Here is an 18938-nt window from a genome sequence, read left to right as displayed (position 1 = left end):
CAACCTGTCAAACCTTTCCTCAGAGGATAACCACCTCATTCCAGGAATCCGGGGAGTCAACCTTCTCTGAACTGCTTCTAATGCAATTATCCCATTTCTGAAATGAGACCCAAACTGTACACAGTGCTCTAAATATGGTCTCACCAAGGCCCTGTGCAACTGCAGCAAAACACCCCAACTTTTATATTCCAGTCCCTTTGCAACAACAATATTCCATTAGCGTTCCTCATCACTTGCTTTACCTGCAAACTAACATCTTGAGGTTCCTGTATCAGGGCATCCAGATCCCTCTGTACCTCATGAGTTCTGAAATCTATCTCCAATTAAATAATGTCCTGCTTTATTTAACCCTTTTTGCCAAAGTGGACACACACACATTTTCCTACGTTATGCTTTGTCTGTCAATGTGTTCCCGCTCACTTAATCTGTTTGTTGTCCTTTGCAGACTCCTTAAGTCCACTTCACAAATTACTTTCTTACCTATCTTTGTGTCATCAGAAAATTTAGTCGCCATACATTCAATCCCATCATCCAACACATTAATATAGATTGTAAATAGTTGAGGGCCCAGCACTGATCCTTGTGACACTCAACTTGTCACATCTCACCAACCCAAACGTAACCCATTTATGCCCCCTCTCTGCTTCCTGGTAGCTAACTCTATCCATGCTGATATGTTGCTCCAACCCCCCCCCCCCCCATCCCACCACCATTAACTCTTATTATGTGTAATAACCTTTGATGTGGCACCCTGGGGAATACCTTCTGGAAACCTAGATAAACCACATCTGCAGGTTCCCCTTTATTGACATCCCTTGTTACTTCCTCAAAAAGACTCGATAAATTAGTCAATTCCGATTGACTTTCTGAACCATATTTTCAAACATTGTGTCAAAAGAAAACTAAAATCTCCTCTCCCCCTCTGGCTCCTTTACAATTAGCTTAAGAGAAACTCACTTTCAGTTAAAGAGCCTGTCAACCTCTTTCAGCCACTTTTCCTAAAGCGAATGAATTTGAGCAGAAAAATACCACCAAAAATCAAATATTTTCAATGAAACAAGTTTATTAATAAAGGTATGATTGTTGAGTGTGCTGATGATGCAGGCAAAAGGGAAAAGGAGGTGGTGTTGTGCTGATAATAAGGGACGGCATCAGTACATTAATAAGGGAGGATCTCAGATCAGGAATACACAATGTTGAATCTGTTTGGGTGGAGCTAAGAAACAGCATGGGACGGGTTTGATGCCAGAGGCACAGAGCTGCCTACTCACCCCGAGGAGGTTGTACAGATTTTACAGCACAGCTCCTTCACCTGATGCTAGTGATTCGAAACAGACCTGTTGGATTTTAACCTGGTGTTGTAAGACTTCTTAACATGGATTTAGGAATAGGAAATCATGTTTGATGAACCTTTTGGAGTTTTTGAGGATGTTAACAGAATTGATAAAGGGGAGTCCGTGGATACGGCACACTTGGATTTTCAGAAGGTTTATGATAAACACCCCACAGGAGGTTAGTCAGCAAAATGAAAACACATGGGAGAGGAGGTAATATACTGGCATGGACTGAGGATTGGCTAACAGGCAGAAAACAGAGAGGAGGAATAAATGGGTCATTCTCATGTTAGCAGGTTGGGACTAGTGGGTGACTGCAACGATCAGTACTTGGGTCCCAGCTGTTCACAGTTTATACAATGATTTGGATGTGGAGACTAAATGTAATATTACCAAGTTTGCGGATGACACAAAGCTCAGTGGGAATGTGTGTTGTGAGGAAGATGTAAAACGGCTACAGGAGGATTTGGACAGACTTAGTGAGTGGGCAAGGACATGGCAGATGGAATACAATGTGGAAAAATGTAAGATTATCACTTTGGCAGAAGGAACAGATGAGTAGAGTATTTCTGAAACGGTCAGAGATTAGAAAGTGTAGATGTACAAAGGGACCTGGGTGTCCTCATCAATAAGTCACTGAAGGCTAACATACAGGTGCAGCAAGTTATTAGGAAGGCTAATGGGATGTTGGCCTTTATCACAAGCGGATTTGAGAACAGGAGTAGTGAAGACTTGCTTCAATAGTATAGAACCTTGGTTAGACCACAGCTGGAGTACTGTGCGCAGTTTTACTGCCCTTACCTTAGCAAAGGTATTATTGCCACAGAGGGAGGGCAATGAAGGTTCACCAGACTTGTTCCAGGGATGGGAGGTGTTGTGTCCATAAAACCTCTGACACTTCGATCAGTTTATTAATCAAATGTTTTACCCAGATATCTTTATTGACCAGGTAAACAAAGGACAACGCAGTGTAGAAATCACATAACTTTATTCCACAAGCAGTAAAACAGTTGACCTTAAATTATCCCACTAATTACAGTCCCAAGATTCTCAATAGTACCCGAGCCGATGGACTCATTCGAGCTGCGGGTTTGATTCTGTATCTCAATCTCCTCGGGGTCCTCTTCCAAGAAGATGGGTCTCGCCGCTGCTTCTTTCCGTCTCTGGGCAGTCGTCTCGATTACCTCTGCGTGGAGTCTTCACTGCTGGGCGGTCCGAGGGTTCGATCATTATACCCTTTCTGTGCCCTTCCAGAATGTTCTCTGACCCCAGCCGATGAGGTCACAGGGTGGGTGTGGCACCACCCAATGGAGTTACTAATGGCCACTCAGCAGGACACCAGGAATCTGTCCACCGGAGTCCATTTCCCGGTGCATTGTTTGTTATGTAACTTTGTCTATTCAAAACAATCAATCGATGAATAGAGCCAATTATCTCTTGATTGGTGATTGATAGAACAGAGCAGCTCCAGACATGTGCTGGCAGCTTGTCGGAGTTCAGTGTATTCAGGCTGGTTGCTGAAGCTGCTGTGGCTCCATTTAAAATGGCCAATTTTTCATTTAAAGTGTCTGATTTTATCGAGCCTAAAATACAGGCCACTGCACATTTTACCAGAGGACTGGTCTATGGTGAGACATTGGGGAAACTGGGCCTGTATTCAGTTGTCTGTGCTAGATTGGGAAATTACAATAAAAGCTATGACGATAGACAGGCAATCACAAGTATTTGAGGAATTGTTACATATTTACATAAAATATAGACTCCCTTAATAAACAAAAATCCAACAGAAGTTTTGCAACCGTGGCTAATAAGCAAAGTTAAAGATTGCATTAGATCAAAGGAAGAGGTTCATAAAGTGGCCAAAATCGTAGTAAGCCTGAGGATTGGGAACTTGGTCCTCCTTTGCTGAAAACCAAACCAAGATACTGATAAAGAAAGAGAAAATAGAATATGAGAGCAAACAGGCGAGAAACATAAAACCGACAGGAAAATCTCCTATAGGAATGTGAAAAGGAAAAGATTAGCAAAGACCAATGTGGGTCCATTCCAGGCAGAGACAGGAGAGTTTATAATGGGGAATAAGGAAATGGCAGAGAAACTAAACAATGTGTGTCTGTCTTCACGGAGGAAGATACAGAAATTTCCCCCAAACGTGAGAACACCAAGGGACTGGTGACAATGAGGAACTGAAAGAGATTGGTAATCGTGAAAAATTAGTACTGGAGAAATTAGTGTGGTTGAAAGTTAATAAATGGTATTTTTTCCATGTATGGAATGCTCTGTCTGGACTGTACGTAGAACAATACTTTTCACTGTACCTCGGTACACGTGGCAATAAAGAAATAAATCAGAAATCTCCAAAAGCTGATGCTCTACATCCCAGAGAGTTGAAAGAGGCGGCTGGAGAGATAGTGGATACATTGGTGATCATCATTTGGGGATTTATTAACTTTCAACCACATAAACAAAATCCAGGGGGGATACACGGACGACAGGATCGCAACACTGGACGAACTGACAGAGAAATGTCAGCTAGCTGGGGGGAACGAGCTACGGTACCTGCAGCTCAAAAACTTCCTACGAAAGGAGACAAGGACGTACCCACAACCGCCACGACAGACACTACTGGAAGACCTACTGGACGCAAGTATCCTAGAGAAAGGGAACTGTAGTGACATGTATGACCGACTGGTAGATAGGGACGACACCGTACTGGACGCAACAAGAAGGAAATGGGAGGACGACCTGGGGATGGAGATAGGGTGGGGACTCTGGAGCGAAGCACTGCATAGGGTCAACTCCACCTCCACGTGCGCAAGGCTCAGCCTGACGCAACTAAAAGTGGTACATAGAGCCCACTTAACGAGAAACCGTATGAGTAGGTTCTTCCCGGAGGTGGAGGACAGATGTGAGCGGTGCCAAAGAGGCCCAGCCAACCACGCCCACATGTTCTGGTCTTGCCCCAGACTTGTGGAGTACTGGACAGCCTTCTTCGAGGCTATGTCCAAAGTGGTGAGGGTGGAGCCATGCCCGATAGTGGCGGTCTTCGGGGTTTCAGACCAGCCAGATCTATTCCTGGGGAGGAGGGCGGACGCCCTTGCCTTTGCCTCCCTGATCGCCCGCCGTAGAATCCTGTTTGGCTGGCGGTCAGCAGCACCGCCCAGAGCTGCAGACTGGCTGTCCGACCTCTCGGAATCTCGCCAAATGGAGAAAATCAAATTCGCCATCCGAGGGTCGGACGACGGCTTCCACAGAACGTGGGAGCCATTCATGCAACTGTTCCGGGACCTGTTTGTGGCCAACGTACAAGAGGAAGAATAGTCGGGTGGCCAAGAATCAGGGGAAAATGGACGGGAATCGGGGGAAGGTAGCCGGGGGGAGGGGGGGGGGGAGTTACAGGCTCGTTATGGGGGTTTGATGGCAAGCCAAGGCCCAAAACCAAACTATAAATAAATGCCTATAAACATGTGCCTCGGCCATATTGGGGAATGTAAAATATGTATGCTGGCTAAAGGGGGCGGCCACAATTGTTGTTATGAAGATGCTTACCTGTAAATATTCATGTTAAATTTTTGTGTTTTCTTTTTTTTTCTCTCTAATAATTTGTAATTTGTCATATATAAAATATGAAAACTCAATAAAAAACATTTATAAAAAAAACTTTCAACCACATTAATTTCTCCAGTGCTACTTTTTCACTAATATTAATCACTTTCAGTTCCTCGTGCTCACTGGTCCCTTGGTTCTCTGGTGTTTTTAGGACATTTTCTGTATCTTCCTCCGTGAGGACAGACACACATTGTTTAGTTTCTCTGCCATTTCCTTATTCCCCATTATAAACTCTCCTGTCTCTGCCTGGAATGGACCCACATTGGTCTTTGCTAATCTTTTCCTTTCACATTCCTATAGGAGCTTTTCCAGTCGGTTTTTATGTTTCTCGCCAGTTTGCTCTCATATTCTATTTTGTCTGTTTTTTTAATAAACATTTTATTAAGGTTTTTTTGGGCATTGAAACAGCAGCAATATAAGCAATGTACATAAAAATATAAACATAGTGCAAATACCACCTCCCTCCCCCACAGGTCCCACCATTACTTAACCCCCTAATCTACGCTAACCATAGAAATTGTCATAGCTCCCCTCCCCTTTCTGCTGATGATTCATTCTCCGCAAAGAAGTCGACGAACGGTTGCCACCTCCCGGCGAACCCGAACAGAGACCCTCTCAAGGCGAACTTGATTTTCTCCAGAGAAAGCCAGTCATGTCCGATAGCCAGGTCTCCGACTTCGGGGGCCTCGAGTCCCTCCATGCCAGTAATATCTGCCTCCGGGCTACCAGGGAAGCAAAGGCCAGAACGTCCGCCTCTTTCTCCTCCTGGATTCCCGGATCCTGCGACACCCTGAAAATCGCCACCTCCGGACTTGGTGCCACCTTCGTATTTAATACTGTGGACATGGTGTCGGCACACCCCTGCCAAATCCCCTCAGCCGGCTCCCCCCCCCCCCCCCCCCCCCCACACACACACACACACGCACCAGCCACCTCCTCACCATGGCTATATTAGCCGCCCAGTAATAAAAGCGAAATTGTGGCCTGTGACATCGTCTGGGGCAGAACCCCCCTTTCCCTTGCCTCATTAAACACCTTCATCAGCACTGGTCCCAATATACTGGAGAACTTTTTATAGAACTCCACTGGGTACCCGTCCGGTCCCGGGCCCTTACCCAACAGCATGGCCTTCAGACCCTCCACTATCTCTTCCAACCCGATCAGGGCCCCCAGTCCTTCTGCCAGCTCCCCATCCACCTTCGGGAATGTCAGCCCCTCCAGGAAGTGCCTCATCCCCTCCGGCCCCGCAGGGGGTTCTGACCTGTACAACCTGCTGTAAAAATCCCAAAACGTCTTACTAACCCCTACCGAGTCCCCAACTAAGTTCCCATCCCCGTCGATAACGTTCCCTATTTCTCTAGCTGCCTCCCTCTTTCTGAGCTGCTGTGCAAGCATCATACTGGCCTTCTCACAATGCTCCCCTCGCCTTTCTGAGCTGTTCCACTGCCCTCCCTGTGGGTAACAAGCCAAACTCTGCCTGTAGTCTCCGTCGTTCCCTTAAATGCCCTTTCTCTGGAGTCTTCACGTACCTCCTGTCGACTTGTAGGATCTCTCTCACCAGTCGGTCTGTTTCTGCCCTGTCCATCCTGTCACTGTGAGCCAGGATCGAGATCAGCTCTCCTCTCACCACTGCCTTCAGCGCTTCCCAGAGCACTGCTGCTGAGACCTCCCCCGTATCATTCACCTGCGGGTAATGCAGCATGCATTTCCTCAGCCTCTCACACACCGCTTCGTCCGCCAACAGCCCTACATCCAACCTCCATTGCGGGCGCTAATTGCTATCTTTACTCACCTGCAGGTCAACCCAGTGTGGAGCTTGGTCCGAGATTGTAATCGCCGAATACCCCGTGTCCACCACCCCTGCCAGCAAGGCCCTACCCAAAACAAAGAAATCGATCTGAGAGTATACCTTATGTATGTGGGAGTAGAAAGAAAACTCCTTCACCGTCGGCTGCCTAAATCTCCATGGATCCACCCCCCTCATCTGCTCCATGAACCCTTTCAGTTCCTTTGCCATTGCTGGTACCCTGCCCGTTTTCAAGCATGATTGATCCAAGCCCGGATCAATAACTGTATTAAAGACCCCTCCCATGATCAGTTTGTGCGAGTTCAGGTTCTTTTCTCTTTATCAGTTTCTTGGTCCTCCATTGCTAAATTCTAAAACAAGTTCCCAATCCTCAGGCTCACTACTATTTTTGCCACTTTATGAGCCTCTTCATTTGATCTAATGGAATCTTTTCTTGTTCGCCGCGGTTGCATCACTTTTCCCGTCTCAGATTCCCTGAGAGAGAAAGAGAAGAGAGAACGAAATGCAGTCCTGGATGTAATTGAAGCAGAAACAATAACAGCAGAATCCATCACTGTGATCAATTGTGAACTTGTTGGTGTCTCAGTAGGGACGAGGAAACACAGAATCCCTTCCCACACTAGGAGCAGGTGAACGGCCTCTCCCCGGTGTGAACTCGTTGATGTCTCCGCAGGTCAGATGTCTGAGTGAATCCCTTCCCACACTGGGAGCAGGTGAACGGCCTCTCCCCAGTGTGAACTCGCTGGTGTGTCAGCAGGTTGGATAAGTAAGTGAATCCCTTCTCACACTGAGAGCAGGTGAACGGCCTATCCCCAGTGTGAACTCGCTGGTGTGTCAGCAGGCTGCTTGACTGAGTGAATCCCTTCCCACACTGAGAGCAGGTGAATGGTCTCTCCCTAGTGTGAATTCGCTGGTGTCTCCGCAGGTTGGATAAGTCCGTGAATCCCTTCTCACACTGAGAGCAGGTGAATGGTCTCTCCCTAGTGTGAATTCGCTGATGTGTCTGAAGTTTGCTTGACTGAGCGAATCCTTTCCCACACTGAGAGCAGGTGAACGGCCTCTCCCCAGTGTGAACTCGCTGGTGTCTCCGCAGGTTGGATAAGTTTGTGAATCCCTTCTCACACTGAGAGCAGGTGAACGGCCTCTCCCCAGTGTGAACGTGCTGGTGTGTCAGCAGGTGGGATGACTGAGTGAATCCCTTCCCACACTGGGAGCAGGTGAATGGTCTCTCCCCAGTGTGAACTCGCTGGTGTGTCAGCAGGTTGGATAAGTCCGTGAATCCCTTCTCACACTGAGAGCAGGTGAACGGCCTCTCCCCAGTGTGAACGTGCTGGTGTGTCAGCAGGTGGGATGACTGAGTGAATCCCTTCCCACACTGGGAGCAGGTGAATGGTCTCTCCCCAGTGTGAATTCGCTGATGTGTCTGAAGTTTGCTTGACTGAGCGAATCCCTTCCCACACTGAGAGCAGGTGAACGGCCTGTCCCCAGTGTGAACTCGCTGGTGTCTCCGCAGGTTGAATAAGTCCGTGAATCCCTTCCTACACTGAGAGCAGGTGAACGGCCTCTCCCCAGTGTGATTGCGTCGGTGAATCTCCAGTTTAGATGGGACTCTGTATCTCTTCCCACAGTCCCCACATTTCCACGGTTTCTCCATGTTTTGGGTCAACTCGTGTCTCTCCAGGTTAGACAATCAGTTGAGGCCTCGTCCACACACAGAACACGTGTACGGTCTCTCCCCGCTGTGAATGGTGTGATGTTTTTTAGGCTGTGTAACAAGTTAAAGCTCTTTCCACAGTCAGTGCCCTGGAACACTCTCACTCGGGTGTGTGTGTCTCGGTGCTTTTCCTGTCACACTGATGTTTAAACTTTGTTGAAGTCAACAGGTCGGGCAAACATTTCTCATAGATTTAATGGTCGATGAATCAAGTGACTCTATCAGATCTAGACGTGATGTTTGAGATTTCTGTCTGTAAATCCTATCCTTTTCACATCCTGTAAAAGGAGTTTACAAAATACAGCACAGTCAGTACAGGTTAGAAATTCAGAACAGACAATTGTAGTTTCTGAGGAACATTCTTTCCTCTCTCATTCCCCAAATGCTGTAAATCTCCATCCCACACACTCTCCCTCCATTCTCACTCTGCTGTATCTGATATTCACCCTCCCAATTCTCCTGAAGGTGCTGATTCAGGCTGATTGACAGATCCATGCTCACTGCTTCCTGTCCTGGACACAGAGACCATAACAAATAGGAGCTGCAGTTGGCCATTCAGCCCATCAAGCCTACTCGACCATTCAATGAGATCATTGGCCAATCTACCTCAGCACCATTTTTCCACACTATCCCCCATATCCCTCGATATCTTCAGTATAGAGAAACCTATCAATCTCGGTGTAAAAATGCTTGATGACTGAGGCTCCAGAGTCCTCTGGGGTAGAGAATTCCAAAGCTTCAGCACATTGTCTTTAAGTTCATTGCCGGGAGCAGCAAGGTGGCACAGTGGTTAGTACTGCTGCCCCTCAGTGTTGAGGGCCTGGATTTGATCCCGGCCCCAAGTCACTGTCCATGTGGAGTCCGCACATTCTCCCTGTGCCAGCGTGGGTCTCACCTCCACAATGTAAATCGATGTGCAGAGTCGGTCAATTGGCCACGCTAAATTGCCTTTTAATTGAAAAAAAAAGAATTGGGTACTCTAAATTTATTTTTTGTTGAAGGACAACTAAGTTTTGGAGCCAGAGGTGTAATTAAAGCATCGTAAAAAGCGTGGGCTAATGGAATGTTGTTTGGATGAAGGGGATTCCCTGTGGAGTTAATTAGATTTCAGCTTGGTAAGATGATGTCAGTACTGGGAGGGGCCAAGCTTAAATGATGAGGGCCTTAAGCCTTGAGCAAGGTGTTAAACAGCTTAAAGCTAGCACGCACGGCAGAGGAAGTTTAAAAAAATGCGAATGGTTGAAATAGACGAAGATAGAAACAGCTTCACGGTTTTTCAGACTATGAGCAGAATGCAACATGTATTTTTTGAAATGTTTGGCAGTCTTGGGCATGATGCGAAGTCGCGTTTTTTAATGTAACACATCTATTTTGTTTTGTTTTTTCAAATAATATTTATTCAAATTTTCATAAAATATCAGCAACAAAAAGGAACAATTTTTTTTTACAAAGAACAAAAATAACAGCACCCCCCCCCCCCCCCCCGTGCATACACAAAGGAAGAGATAAATTGACACCCGTCATTCGCCCAAAACACGCGCACGTCCCTTCAGCAGAAAGGACAGAGCTCCCCACCCCCCATGTATACACAAAAGAAGAAATAAATTAATGCCCGTCATTAGTATAGAACAACTATGCCCGTCCCTTCAGCCCCAAACAACAAAACGACCCCCCCCCCCCTTTCCCCCCTCCCCTCCCTCGTTGGAGGGAGCGGCAGTGGCGCCGTTACCAGCGCCTCTAGGCTCATGCCCACAGAACGCCATCTCCATCCTCTTCCATGTTGCTCCCTCCCCCTCCCCCTCCATCACCCACTTGCGCACCATCGCTGCGTTGGCAGCCCAATAGTACCCACAGAGGTTGGGCAGCGCCAGCCCCCCTCTATCCCTGCCCCGCTTCAAGAACACCCTTCTCACCCTCGGGGTCCCGCGTGCCCACACAAACCCCGTAATGCTCCTGTTAACCCGCCTGAAAAAGGCCTTCGGGATAAGGATGGGGAGGCACTGGAACAGGAACAGGAATCTCGGGAGCACCGTCATCTTGACTGACTGCACCCTACCCACCAGGGACAGCGGCAGCATGTCCCACCTCTTAAACTCCTCCTCCATTTGCTCCACCAGCCTTCTGAGGTTAAGCTTATGCAAGGCCCTCCAGCTCCTGAACCCCCAAGTACCTGAAGCTCCTCTCCGCCCTTTTCAGTGGGTACCTGCCAATCCCCCCCTCCTGGTCCCCCGGGTGTACCACAAACAGCTCGCTCTTCCCCAAGTTGAGCTTGTACCCTGAGAAATCCCCAAATTCCCAGAGAATCCCCATCACCTCCGGCATTCCCCGCACCGGGTCCGCCACATACAACAATAGGTCATCCGCATAGAGCGATACTCGGTGCTCCTCCCCACCTCGGACCAGCCCCCTCCAATTCTCCGACTCTCTCAGCGCCATAGCCAGGGGTTCAATTGCCAGCGCAAAAAGTAGGGGGGACAAGGGACACCCCTGCCTTGTCCCTCGGAATAACCGAAAATACTCCGACCTCCTCCTATTCGTGGCCACGCTCGCCATCGGGGCCTCATACAACAGCCTCATCCAACTGACAAACCCCTCCCCAAAGTCAAACCTTTCCAGCACCTCCCACAAGTACCCCCACTCAACCCTATCAAAGGCCTTCTCCGCATCAAGCGCCACCAATATCTCCGCCTCCCCTTCTACCGCCGGCATCATTATAACGTTCAAGAGCCTCCGTATGTTGGTGTTCAGCTGCCTCCCCTTCACAAACCCTGTTTGATCCTCGTGGACAACCTGCGGCAATCAGTCCTCTATCCTCGTGGCTAAGATCTTTGCCAACAACTTGGCGCCCACATTCAAGAGTGAGATCGGCCTGTATGACCCACACTGCAGGGGATCCTTGTCCCGTTTACGAATCAAGGAGATCAGTGCCTGAGACATCGTCAGAGGCAAAGCCCCCCCTTCCCTTGCCTCGTTAAAGGTCCTAACCAACAGGGGGCCCAACAGGTCTGCATACATCTTGTAAAATTCAACCGGGAACCCATCCAGCCCCGGCGCCTTCCCCGACTGCATGTTCCCTACCCCTTTGACCAGCTCCTCCAGCTCAACCGGCGCCCCCAGTCCCTACACCTGTCCCTCCTCCACCCTCGGGAATCTCAGCCTGTCCAAAAAGCGCCCCATCCCCCCCTCCTCCGTCAGGGGTTCGGACCGATACAGTTTCTCGTAGAAGTCCCTGAAGACCCCATTAATGTCTACCCCCCTTCGCACCACATTTCCTCCCTGATCCTTAACACCACCAATCTCCCTGGCCGCATCCGGCTTACGGAGCTGATGTGCCAGCATCCTGCTCGCCTCCTCCCCATATTCTGGGCAGCACGGTAGCATTGTGGATAGCATAATTGCTTCACAGCTCCAGGGTCCCAGGTTCGATTCCGGCTTGGGTCACTGTCTGTGCGGAGTCTGCACACCCTCCCCGTGTGTGCGTGGGTTTCCTCCGGGTGCTCCGGTTTCCTCCCACAGTCCAAAGATGTGCAGGTTAGGTGGATTGGCCATGATAAATTGCCCTTAGTGTCCAAAATTGCCCTTAGTGTTGGGTGGGGTTATGGGGATAGGGTGGAGGTGTTGACCTTGGGTAGGGTGCTCTTTCCAAGAGCCGGTGCAGACTCGATGGGCCGAATGGCCTCCTTCTACACTGTAATTCTATGATTAAATGATATTCATACACCGTACCTTGTGCCTTCCTCCACTGAGCTTCAGCCTTTCTGGTGGTCAATAAGTCGAACTCAGCCTGGAGGCTGCGCCGCTCCCTCAGTTCTCCCTCCTCCAGGATCTCCGCGTATCTCCTGTCCACCCTCACCATCTCCCCCACCAATCTCTCCCTCTCTCTCTGCTCCTCTCTCTCCCTGTGGGCTCGAATGGAGATCAACTCCCCCCGAACCACCACCTTCAGCGCCTCCCAGACCGTCCCCACTCGGACCTCCCCATTGTCGTTGGCCTCCAGATACCTCCTGATACATCCTTGAACCCGCCCCCCCCCCACCTCCTTGTCCGCCAGCAGCCCCACCTCCAAGCGCCAAAGTGGGCGCTGGTCTCTCTCCTCCCCCCCCCAGCTCGAGGTCCACCCAGTGCGGGGCATGGTCAGAAATGGCTATCGCCGAATACTCAGCATCTTCCACCCTCACAATCAGCGCCCTACTCATAATGAAGAAATCAATCCGGGAATAGGCCTTATGCACATGGGAGAAGTATGAAAATTCCCTGGCCCTTGGCCTCGCGAACCTCCATGGATCCACCCCTCCCATCTGGTCCATAAATCCCCTCAACACCTTAGCCACCGCAGGCCTCCTACCCGTCCGGAACCTGGATTGATCCAAGGGTGGATCCAGCACCGTGTTGAAACCCCCCCCCCCATTATCAGGCCCCCTGCCTCCAAATCTGGAATCCGGCCCAACATGCGCCGCATGAAACCCTCATCATCCCAATTTGGGGCATAGACATTCACCAGCACCACCCGCTCCCCTTGCAGCTTGCCGCTCACCATCACATATCTCCCGCCACTGTCAGCCACCACACTCGACGCCTCAAACGACACCCTCTTCCCCACCAGGATCGTCACCCCCCGATTTTTTGCATCCAGCCCCGAATGAAACATTTGGCCTACCCAGCCCTTCCTCAGTCTAACCTGGTCCGCCACCTTCAGATGTGTCTCCTGAAGCATGGCCACATCCGCCTTCAGCCCCTTCAGGTGCGCAAATACGCGGGCCCGTTTGACCGGCCCATTCAGTCCCTTCACATTCCAGGTGATCAGCTGGATCAGGGGACCACCTACCCCCTCCCCCGTCGACTAGCCATCACCCTTCCGTAATCGGCCACGTGCGCCCCCCGCTCAGCCCGTTCCCCACGGAGATAGACCCCCATCCCGACCCCCTCTACATGTTCCAGCTCCTTCTTGGCTATTCCAGCCGCAACCCAGTAGCCCCCCCCCCCCCCCCCCGCCCCAAAGCTAGGGCCCCCCTAGCTGCATAACCCCTTCCATTGTACTTCCGTAAGTCAGCCGACTCCTGCTGACCCCGGCTGCTCCCGCCACCCCAATGACCCTCCCCAGTGTAACACCATCACCTCCCCAGTGCTGGCCCCGCCCACTGCTCCTCTAGCGCGGGAGAAAAGCCCGCGCTCTCATCCCAAGCCCCACCCCTCGACCCAAAACGCGGGAAAAGACGGGCACATGACCCAACAGGACCGCGAACCCCACCCAAACTCTCAACCAGTGAACAAAATAAAAACCCAAACATGACAAAATGCCCAAGTAAACAGATAACAGTCCCAGAAAAGCAAAAAAAAAAGAACAGCAAAATAAATCATCCAAAAGAACCGATAAAGCGAAAGGATATCAAGGAGGACAAAATCTCCGCGCTGTGCACAAGGTTCCCCAGCCCCTAGACCTCTGTTCAAGTCCAGCTTCTCTGCCTGGATGAAAGTCCAGGCCTCCTCCGGGGAGTCAAAATATAGCTGGTGGTCCTTATAAGTGACCCACAGGCGTGCCGGCTGTAACAAGCCAAACTTGACCCCCTTCTTGTGGAGCACTGCCTTCGCCCGGTTAAAATCAGCCCTTCTCTTCGCCACCTTTGCACTCCAGTCCTGATAGATCCTGACCTCCGCATTCTCCCACTTGCTACTCCTCTCCTTCTTCGCCCAACGCAGCACACACTCGCGGTCAACAAAGCGGTGAAAACGGACCAGCACCGCCCTGGGCGGCTCGTTTGGCCTGGGTTTCCTCAGCAGCACCCGATGGGCATCCTCCAGCTCCAAAGGTCCCTGGAACGACCTCGCACCCATTAACGAGTTCAACATCACGGCCACATTGGCCCCCAAGTCCGAACCTTCCAGCCCCTCTGGGAGGCCCAGAATTCGCAGGTTCTTCCGACGGGCCCGGTTCTCCATCTCCTCCAGCCTCACTGACCACTTCTTATGGAGCACCTCGGCGACTCCACCTTCACTGCCAGGCCCAGGAGTTCGTCTTTGCTCTCCGAGGCCTTTTGTCGAAGCTCTCGGATCTCCGCACCCTGAGCCGTCTGGGTCGCCATGAGCTTGTCCAGGGAGGCCATAAACGGCTCCAGAATCTCCGCCATCAGCAATTTGAAGGAGCGCTGAAGCAGCTCCAGCTGCTCCCGTGCCCACTGCTGCCGCGCTGCTGCTTCCCCGCCCGCCGCCATCTTGCTTTTCCTGCCTCGCACCTTTCTCTGCTCCAAAGCCAATTTTTTGGCCGCTCCACTCCTAGTCCAGACCATCCACCAGCGGAGAATCTTAGAGAGAGTATTCCCACACGGGGGAAAGTCCAAACAGCACCGCTACGGGCCCTTAAAAGAGCCCCAAAGACCGAAAATAGTGGGAGCCACCGAACGTGCGGCTTAGCTCCGCATCGCCGCAACCGGAAGTCCACATCTATTTTGTTAAACATGAGACAATGCTTTGTAATTGACAGGTGCTGGAGAGACGGATTAAAATGTATAAAGTCTCGGAACGGCAGTTGCAACTAACACAGTAAGAAGTCTTACAACACCAGGTTAAAGTCCAACATGTTTGTTTCAAACACTAGCTTTCGGAGCACTGTTCACCTGAGGAAGGAGCTGTGCTCCGAAAGCTCGTGTTTGAAACAAACCTGTTGGACTTTAACCTGGTGTTGTAAGACTTCTTCCTGTGCTCACCCTAGTCCAACGCCGGCATCTCCACATCATGGCAAATAACACAGGCACAAGAAGAGAGAGAGAAAAGGGGAAGAGACAGGCCAAGCCATTCGGTTCAAATTTATTCTTAGATTCGATTCGAATCAGCTCATCGGTCCATGGGAATCGGAAGATGCCTGAAGACCGAAGAATAAGAACAACCACAAGCTATCAAGACAGAAGAAAAATCATTCAGAGAGCTCCTGAAGTCTGATCAACTAAAAGAGACTTTTAAATACAAAGTAATTTGATAAGATTTTGTTAAAACAAATAAAAGTGTGATTATAAATTTCAACCTCAAATAGTGGTTTATTTCATATCTAAACCTGAAATAGTGGTTTACCCAGAAGACTCACCTATACATCCTCAGCAGATCCAGACCCTTAAAGGGCATTGAGTGGTAAGTGAGTTAGAATTCTTCCTTGTAGATTTGGGATCCTATCATAACTTGAAATATAGTTTGAAATAGATTAGTTCCCATCTGGTATCAGCAAGAGAGTCTAAGGGATAGAAGAACTTAGAGTGGCCAACTAGTTCAGAAGTTATAGGATAGAGTAATTCAGAAAGGATTAATATCTTTAGTCTTAATGAACGTTGAGCATAAAAATACAGTGTGGAGTTTGCACTTTCTCCCCATGTCTGCATGGGTTTTACCCCTGCAACCTAAAGATGTTCAGTTTAGGTGGATTGGCCACGCTAAATTGTCCCTTAATTGGAAAAATAATAAATTGGGTACTCTAAATTTAAAAAAAAGAATATTGACTACAGGAGTCGGGATGTCTTGTTGAAGTTGTACAAGACATTGGTAAGGCCGCACATGGAATACTGTGTTCAGTTCTGGTCACACTATTATGGGAAGGATATTGTTAAACTAGAAAGAGTGCAGAAGAGATTTACCAGGATGCTGCCAGGACTTGATGGTCTGAGTTATAAGGAGAGGCTGGATTGGCTGGGACTTTTCCCCCTGGAGCGTAGGAGGCTTCGGTGTAATCTTATAGAGGTCTACAAAATAATGAGCATAGATAAGGTCGATAGTCAACATCTTTTCCCTGAGGTAGAGGAGTCTAGAACTAGAGGGTATAGATTTAAGGTGAGAGAAGAGAGATACAAAAGAGACCAGAGGGGACATTTCTTCACACAGAGGGTGGTAAACATCTGGAACGGCTGCCAGAGGCAGTGTAGAGACAGGTACAATTGTGTCCTTTAAAAGAGCAGTGGACAGTTACATGGGCAGGGTGGGTATAGATGGATATGGTCCAAATGCTGGCAAGTGGGACTAGCTTAGTGATAGAAACTGGGCGGCATGGACAAGCTGGGCCGAAGGGCCTGGTTCCATGCTGTAAACATCTATAACTACCTGGAACAAAAAGAAACCTCGCCTCAAGTTTGTTAAGCTCCAATCACCAGGAGTTAAGGGAGGGTAAAGTCTCCCACAAATCAGGCTTCATCAATTGGCCTCTCGACTTCGGTTCATAAGGGACTGGGTTAGGATGGAGCCAACATTCATCTGGCTCAGTACAGAAGCAGACCAGTCAGTTCTCCCTCTATCCAAAACTAGCACAGGCTGATTATGGAATGCATCTCCATGCAATTTTTAATGTGTGAGTCATAGAATTTACAGTGCAGGAGACCATTCGGCCCATCGAGTCTGCACCGGCTCCTGGAAAGAGCACCCCACTTAAGCCCACACCTCCACCCTATCCCCGTAAACTAGTAACCCCACCTAACCTGAGGGCAATTTATCATGGCCAATCTATCTAACCTGCACATCTTTGGACTGTGAGAGGAAACTGGAGCACCTGGAGGAAATCCCACGCAGACACAGTGAGAACGTGCAGACTCCACACAGACAGTGACCCAAGCTGGGAATCGAACCTGGGACCCTGAAGCTGTGAAGCATCAGTCTGATGCACTGGGTAAAGTATCGGACTCCTATCACAAATACATAGGCTCCAATTTGACTGACTTGCTCCTCCTGGGCTTCCTCCTGAGCTTTCCATGAGTGAATTCAATTTAACTTAGGCCGGGAGTAGGGCACAGTGGTTAATGCTGCTACCTCAGCGCGAGGGACCCAGGTTCAATTCCAGCCTTGGGCAGCTGTCTGTGTGGAGTTTGCATATTCTCCTTGTGTCTTTGTGGGTTTCCTCTGGGTGCTCCGGTTTCCTCCCACTGTCCAGAGATGTGCAGCGAAAGTGGATTGGTCACGCTAAATTGCCCCTTGGTGTCCAAGATGTGTGGGTTAGATGGGTTGACCATGATCAATGCACCGGGTTACAAGGATAGGATGGGGAGTGGACCTCAGTGAAGTGCTATTTCTGACGCTTAGTGCAGACTTGAGGGACGAATGGCCTTCTGCACTATAGGAGTTCTATGTCATCTATGTTATGTTATTCATTTTAATTTGATTTTGCCATTAGTCTGTTTGTAATATTTTTGGGTTTACAAACTGAATTGTTGTCCCCAGTTTTTAGATAATCTCATCCTCTTTCCACACTCACTATTTTAATCTGCTGATTGGTTGTTCAATTCACCTGGCATTTCATCTCAAGGCTCTGGTTCCTCAAATATCCTGTTCCAAATTAATTCTGCAATGTGTTGCATGTATTTATGCTGGCAATATCTCTTGTTCCACTCTGGTGCCCATTTTCCACCATTCTTTCTGTTACTCTGCTGCATTCATTGTTTAGAACATGTTTTTAAACATATCAATTTATTAAAAATCTGTCCAACTAATCCGTGAATATATTCAATGACCCCCACACCACACTGGTCCCTGTGAAAGAAATCCAGAGACTAATAACCCTCGGAGGGAAGAGATGACTGGAAATATATAATAGAGCTACATAAGGCTAGGAATAATAATAAATGTACTTTATTATTGAACCATAAATATATCTAATCTGTACCATATAACAACACGAGACATGTCTCTGTCCGATGTTAATTTACTGTCCCTTAAATGCCAGCCATCTCCTGGGGAAAGCAGCCCTTTAATTGTGAACACTAGGAAAGAGACCATCCTTTTAGCCAGACAAATAAATGTGTCAAGCTGAGGGAGCAAAGGATGTCAATGTCTTTAAGAGAGAGAGAGAGAGAAAGACCGGGGCAAAGCTTTACAGAGTCTGCACCCTCCCTGGATTCACTTCCTTTCCCTTCAGTTGCTGCAAGTGACCAATTGAAGGTGAGAATGAGAAAATAAATGGAAAGGGGGAGAAAAGAAAGTGTTTTACTCACAGATGTTGGAGACAGGAGGAAGTTTCAGTCTGTGTGAGGACCCAGGTTTCCTCATTGTCCAGCTTCCGCATTCAGACAACGGGGAAGCTGATTGGATGGGGAAGGGAGTCCTTCCGGTTCATCAACTCTTCCCATTGGTCAAGAACTTTCCGACGCACGCGGAGGAATCTGCGGTGACATCTGAGGGTTCCAGTGCGCAGGCCCGGCACGCGGACACAGCAGCTCCGCCCACTCATTGTTCCCCCTCCTCCAGACAAGGTTTCCAGGCAACCGGCTGACAGCTCCGGCCAGAGCAAGAAGCCTCTCGGTGATTTCCCCTCCCCCCGGCCCGGGACTGCGCATGTCCTGGAGAGAGGAGAGGCGGCGCATGTGCGAGGGAAAGCCCAACCCATGACCTGTCCTGCTGACGTATTGACCAATGGGAAGAGTTAGGACCGGAAGGACTCTGCTCCTCCAGCCAATCAGCGCGGGCTTTGTGTGAATTGAGATTGAGCTTCACACAGACGGAAACCTCCTCCTGT

The 18938-nt window shown here is 49.2% G+C and overlaps 2 protein-coding genes across 3 annotated transcripts in view; both read right to left on the bottom strand.

Moving 5' to 3' along the window:
- Positions 1–18938, bottom strand: part of LOC119951358 (zinc finger protein 229-like) — a 394086-nt gene that overhangs the window by 161236 nt on the left and 213912 nt on the right. The gene's annotated exons all lie outside the window — the stretch shown is intronic.
- On the bottom strand, positions 6718–18791 carry LOC119951362 (zinc finger protein 271-like). Its single transcript, XM_038774504.1, has 2 exons — positions 18418–18791; positions 6718–8742 (listed from the first exon to the last, which is right to left on the bottom strand). The coding sequence occupies exon 2, from the start codon at positions 8402–8404 to the stop codon at positions 7370–7372; it is 1035 nt and encodes a 344-aa protein (XP_038630432.1). The 5' UTR covers positions 8405–8742; positions 18418–18791; the 3' UTR covers positions 6718–7369.

The sequence above is a fragment of the Scyliorhinus canicula genome, chromosome 17 (assembly GCF_902713615.1).
Source record: "Scyliorhinus canicula chromosome 17, sScyCan1.1, whole genome shotgun sequence".
Taxonomy (NCBI): Eukaryota; Metazoa; Chordata; class Chondrichthyes; order Carcharhiniformes; family Scyliorhinidae; genus Scyliorhinus; species Scyliorhinus canicula.
Note: the sequence above shows the minus strand (reverse complement) of the source record. Positions and strands in the feature narration are given on the sequence as shown.